The sequence below is a fragment of the Cryptomeria japonica genome, chromosome 7 (genome assembly GCF_030272615.1).
Source record: "Cryptomeria japonica chromosome 7, Sugi_1.0, whole genome shotgun sequence".
In the NCBI taxonomy this organism is placed as follows: domain Eukaryota; kingdom Viridiplantae; phylum Streptophyta; class Pinopsida; order Cupressales; family Cupressaceae; genus Cryptomeria; species Cryptomeria japonica.
The window spans coordinates 709,915,027-709,920,788 of record NC_081411.1 but is presented as its reverse complement, the minus strand read 5'-3'; the positions used below and the strand labels follow the sequence as shown (position 1 = coordinate 709,920,788).

Below are 5,762 nucleotides of genomic sequence, written 5' to 3'. Positions count from 1 at the left end.
AATGTCTGATAAACTTTTTAACATGTCTGGGGACGCTGGCATGACACACCCTCCAACTCCACATAACGATCTAGCATTCTTACTGATGGTACACAGTATGTTAGGATTATATATGAGACCTTTTGTAAATCATTATTGTCATATTTGTGAAGTGGGTTCCACTTGTACTCAACATTTTAATTAGTCTTTATAACCCATTTAAAGGTGGTATCTTTACAGATAAGCAAACAGGATAATGCACATGGATTGTTTGCATCGATAGACTCTCATGCCGACACATGAAATCAAATGTCAAACTGAAAAATATTCTAAGTACAGGACAAGGAAATAGCAGTTTGATTCCAGATATGGCATCTTCCTCTATGTTATCCTCGGTTGTGAAATGCCTGCATCAAAATGTAGACAGTATGTTTTTAATCTAATCTCATTCTCAATGCCATATTCTTTAGTGTTAAAATCTGAAAACCAAACCTATCATATTTTTTATCATCTTAATATAAATTTTTAAACAATTGATGTAATTCTATGTTTGGTTACACTGCAGAGATTTTTTTAATCAAATTGCTCATGAACTGAAGTCATGACGACACCAAATCTGAAAATGAGCTCGTTTGGTTAAATTTGGTTATTAGTTATTTTTTTTTTAAGCTGATCTAATATTGCACATTCTTTAATTCTGTATATTTTTTCTAGACCTAAATAATAATTTGTTTTATGCCTACATAACCTTGGTCTGTCCACCAGCTGTTCCTTTTTTCAAAAGAGAAATACATAACACTGTCCAGCAAGCAGTTTCAATCCCTTTAAGGCACATAGGTACTCTTTCCCATCTTCTTATTGAATCACATAATAATCACATTTTCCAGCAATAAAACTCAGTCTTTTTGTTGAGTTTGCCGAACCATAGAAATTATATCTGCACTCAAGGAGGAAATTTCTTGTCTCATACATATCAAGGACATTGTACCCTAAAAACATGCTGCAGGTAACATTAGTAGAACAGAATGGAGGTAGAGAAAGAAAAATCAGTCATACACAAAAGTAATTTCTGCTAATTGAGGAAGTAACGCCATGCTGGAGGATAATTAGACAGAAATGAACCGCGTGATTGGGATTAAATGCTCCAACAATATTAAGATATCTATCCACAATATATACATACATACAGAAGAGAAAATCAGGAATTTAATCCTATCTCACAGACCACAATTATAAAATAATTCCATATCATTGATAGTCGGAACCAGAAAATGTTATCCTCTGGCCAGCAGATCTGCACAAAAGGGGTACCAGCCCACTTTCCAGTGCTTTACATCAAAATCTGAGAAAGAAACCTCTACTAACAGTAAATGATGACTAATTTGTTGAGACTTTCCCCTATCGTCCATCTAAAGACTTGGAAGTCGAGGCAAAAGATACATCTATACTTGGATATGAACTACTGCTCATTACACTCATCTCATATGGATCTAAACTGGGAAAAGATGCATCTCCTTCAATTATCTTCAGTATCTGTCTGATGGCTGGTCTCGCCTCTGGCCTAGAATTGCAGCACAGCAGTCCTAATTTGAGGACCTTCTCCATCTCATCTTCAACGTATTCTCCACCGAGATTGGGATCAGCTGCATCCGTGAGCCTACCTTTCGCATACAGCTCTCTCACCCACTCCACCATTACTATCTGGAAAGCATCAAGAGAGGGATCGACAGGCCTCCTCCCGCAGGCAACCTCCAACATTAAGATGCCAAAGCTGAACACATCTACGCTAGGACCGGCCTTTCCTGTGTATACGAGCTCCGGAGCAATATACCCGAGCGTACCAACCACATGGGTAGTTTGTAGGTTTCCTGTATGCTCGTACAGACGAGCAAGCCCAAAGTCCCCCAATTTACCATTAAGTTCAGAATCCAACAAAACATTGCTGGATTTGATATCTCTGTGCACTACCATTTTCTCCCACCCTTCGTGAAGATACAGCAATCCTGTGCCCACGTCCTTCAGAATTCTGTACCTCTGAGCCCATGCCAGCACGCTCTGCGTCTTGTCAAATATCATCTTGTCCAGGCTTCCATTTGGCATGTAGTCATACACTATGAATAATTTTGCTCCCCTCCTGCAATAGCCTCTGATTTGTACAAGATTCCGGTGCTGTAAACGCCCAAGACTTGAAATCTCTGCAATAAATTCCTTCAGAGCTTCGTTGCTTTCTTTAAAGATGGATTTTACAGCAACTTCAAGGCCGTTAGCAGGGAGGACTCCTTTGTACACCCGACCGAAACCTCCACAGCCCAAAATTTGTTCGTCTCGGAAGCCTTTGGTTGCAATATGCAAGTCTTTGTAGCTAAACCTGTGAGGCCAATACTCCATCTCCCATTCTTCTATATCGTCTCTGTACTTGTTTCTCTTCCACCAAAAAACCGCAGCAGCAACCAGAAGTAACAGGACAAGTACCAGAGTTGTAGCAATTTCGGCTATAAATCGAGAATTGGAATGCTTACGCCTAATGAGGGAAGGAAGATGAGACAGATCCAGCTCAGGTGCGGATCCATTTGTGCTGAAGCTCCAAGCGAGGACACAGTGATCTTCAACGACGGTTCCTGTTGCTGCAGAGAAACCAACGTACATTTCTTCTTCAAAAATGTTGGACAGATTCGTAATTTTGATAGATATGAGAGGCTCTTTGGGTCGAATTGAACCGGCTTCTACTATTGTAACATTCAATTGATATTGGGTATGATCATAGTCGATCCAAGCCTGGATATTGCGTCCACTGTTGAGATCTATTGGATGCAACTGCTTGCCAATCTTGTAGCCGGCAGGTTCAGCCTTTACAGACTTGAGGTCGTTCAGATCCACACCGACATGATTGTCGTTGATGTCTAAGTATTCTTCGTTGAGGATTGTGTCGAATTCAACGGCAAACAGATGATTGGAAGGATTCCCGATGCTGGTACTATTGAACAAACCAAGAAACTGGGTTGATGAATGTCCAACCGGAGATTTGCTGGGCGTTATGATAAAAGCCATCCCCTGCCCACTGCGTGAAGGATCGGAAGAAAAGGGAACGATTGCGAACACGAAGGTGGTGCTGAATGATGAGTTGGGATCTGTCATTCGAACAGGCTGATTATATAAAGCCCGGGTGGACATATGTTGAGATTGATTGGTGAGGCAGATGGCACCAGAGCGGATTGAAGGGTTTCCGATCTGATAGAGGGTGGAGGCATTGAATTTGTTGAAGCGGAAACTTGTGTGGGCTTGTGCTGGAAGCCATGCATGAAGTACAAGGATCACTAGGATACTCAGAGACATGGGTTTCATCTCCTAACCACAAGTAAAATTGGCTTTAATTCTTACAAACTTCAACAACACTATAATTTTATGTACACATAATACATAAAACTTCTTCTTGCCACTATTAAGTACCTTTCAGTGTAATAAATGATAAGGTGTTAGAGAGCAGGCACATGAAAGAAATGAGTCACAGGCGGCCTGCAAGGCACAATCACAAGTCAGCGATGAAGCCCACAGCTCGTCTCTCGTATATTAATGAAAATTGACTGAAAACAACATTGGATTAAATTATAGCTTTATATTCCAATGCTGTTCTCATCTTGCACACTGTTTCAGTTGACGGGGTCAGTGGAGAGGGGCCTACGAATTTGTCTTTAGCACCGTCCCCGTTATCACTTCATTTTCTGTCAGAGTTCTGGAAACTACACTCGTTAGTGTCAAGAAATGGAATAATATTTTATAAAGTGAAAAACATCAATACAAAGACAATTTTTTAATTTGAATTAAAAAAATTCTTATTTCTTGTGTAAATGTTAACATCTAATGGGAATCTAGATTGATATTTTTCAATTGTTTTTTACTTGATTTGTTACATTTGATATTGACAGATTAATAATTACAGAGTTAGAAGCAAGATCAATCATAGAAGTTCAAAACTCTTCCAAGGGAAGAACCTTGCCTAAGGCAAGATTGTCAAATTATTCTAGTTTTGATAAATAAAGTTTTGAGAGTTATCTAACTTGCAAGTTTATCAAGGAAGGAGTGATAATTAGAAGTTAAATTGTTCATATTTTTACAACATAAAGAAATCTTAGCCAATCTTATATCTTTTACTTATGTTTTCTGAACATAATGCAAATGGATTTAAAATTTGCATACACCATGTTAGAGACATAGACTTCTCAATATTTTTATTTGTCAAATTTCATAGGCTTTTCAATTTTTTTAATAATGTGAGAAGTTTAACAATTTAAAACTTTATCCCATTTAAGAAAAAATTTATTAATGTAATTTTTAAATTTGAATATTTGAAATGTTATATATGTCTTTTAAATTTAAGAATACTATAAATTAATTAAATATAGACTTTTTAATATATTTGATGTTTATATTTTTAAAAAAAAATTTAAAATATATTGAAATAGATTTTTTAATCAAATTAATAGTATAAATTCATTGTTGATAAAAATGTTCTCACCCAATTTAATATTTAAAGGTCAATTTTGATCAATAAAAATAAAATAAGTATTCAAGAGTTTTTGGTATGGATGAGGTGTAGAATTTCTACTAATTATTTAAATATTGAATTAGATCGTGCATAAATAGAGTTAAAACTATAGTCTAACAGTGAGGTGGGAGCATCTTTGGATGCATATAGTCAAACTTTGGTTTTTAGGTTGTTTTGATGTGTTTTGGTCAAATAAGGTCATTTAAGATCATTTGCAATCCTCTTGATCCATTTTGGGATGTTTAAGTGACAAGATGTCAAAAGATGTAAAAGTTGTCAAAATATTCTCAATGTTGTTAAGCAAAAATGTAAAAGTTGTCAAACTTCTTATGATTGTTAAACAAAAGAGATTAAATGGTGGTTGGACAGTTGTGAATGATGGAATTAAATGTAAAAAGGTTACAAATATGCAGACCAAGGTTGTTGAAGCATTGAGTGAGAAAGAACTTCATTTTAGCACATTTTTACCTTGTATTTTTTGTGTGTGCAGCCTAAGATTCAATTGGTATGGTCCTATATAGATTGGTACAGCCTTAAAACTAGTTGAAGAAGTTGGAGGATTGTCTTACCTTTAATTTTCTTCTGATTTGAAAAGATTTCATTGAGTTTTGTGTGAGATGTTGCAATTTTTTTGTTGATAGGTAGAAACCCTACCTATGGTTAACAATGAGCAAGAAAATGTAATAACATAGCCCTCAACCATTGGAAATTCATGAAAACTGGTGGAGGGGTCTATGATAGCATTTTTCACAATATCCCAAAGTTATAAAGTCTAAGGAGATGGTTTCCACATGTTTTGATTTGACATTTATTTTGAAAATGGTGTGTGACAAATTGTTAGGGCAGCAAATGGTGGGATTTTGCCATGCACCAATTCATGTTTTGGGTTAATTGACAAGAGTTCACCAAATGAGAGTGTTTTATGAGTTCGTGCATACCTATTTCAAGTTGTTTAAGATCAATTTTATGGTGTATGACCCTTAGCACATGAAAGAGAAATCCCTTACACTAGTCAAGTATAGGAATGTGATATCTATGCATGGTTGCATTGTGAAAGACAAGGAACAGAGTTTCCCCCAGATACAAGAACCCTAAGATAGGTTGGCAAACTTGATTTTGATGTCATATGAAAGTGTTCCTCAAAGGTACTCAAGTAGGCCTAATGTTAGATGTCTAGGAAAGAAGGCCTAGGTTTGTCCTTGTTATGTTGGTTGAATAACCAAAGAATACTTAGGTTGAA

General features: G+C 36.5%; 1 protein-coding gene across 1 annotated transcript; it reads right to left on the bottom strand.

The window, feature by feature from the left end:
* Positions 1-1,209: 1,209 nt before the first annotated feature.
* Positions 1,210-3,517, bottom strand: LOC131040257 (L-type lectin-domain containing receptor kinase SIT2). The gene has a single exon (XM_057973155.2). The coding sequence runs from the start codon at positions 3,319-3,321 to the stop codon at positions 1,378-1,380; it is 1,944 nt and encodes a 647-aa protein (XP_057829138.2). The 5' UTR covers positions 3,322-3,517; the 3' UTR covers positions 1,210-1,377.
* Between the last annotated feature and the right edge of the window lie 2,245 nt (positions 3,518-5,762).

Bases quoted from the DNA above. Each gene is read 5' to 3' on its own strand.
- LOC131040257 (XM_057973155.2), bottom strand. From the start codon at position 3,321: ATGAAACCCATGTCTCTGAGTATCCTAGTGATCCTTGTACTTCATGCA.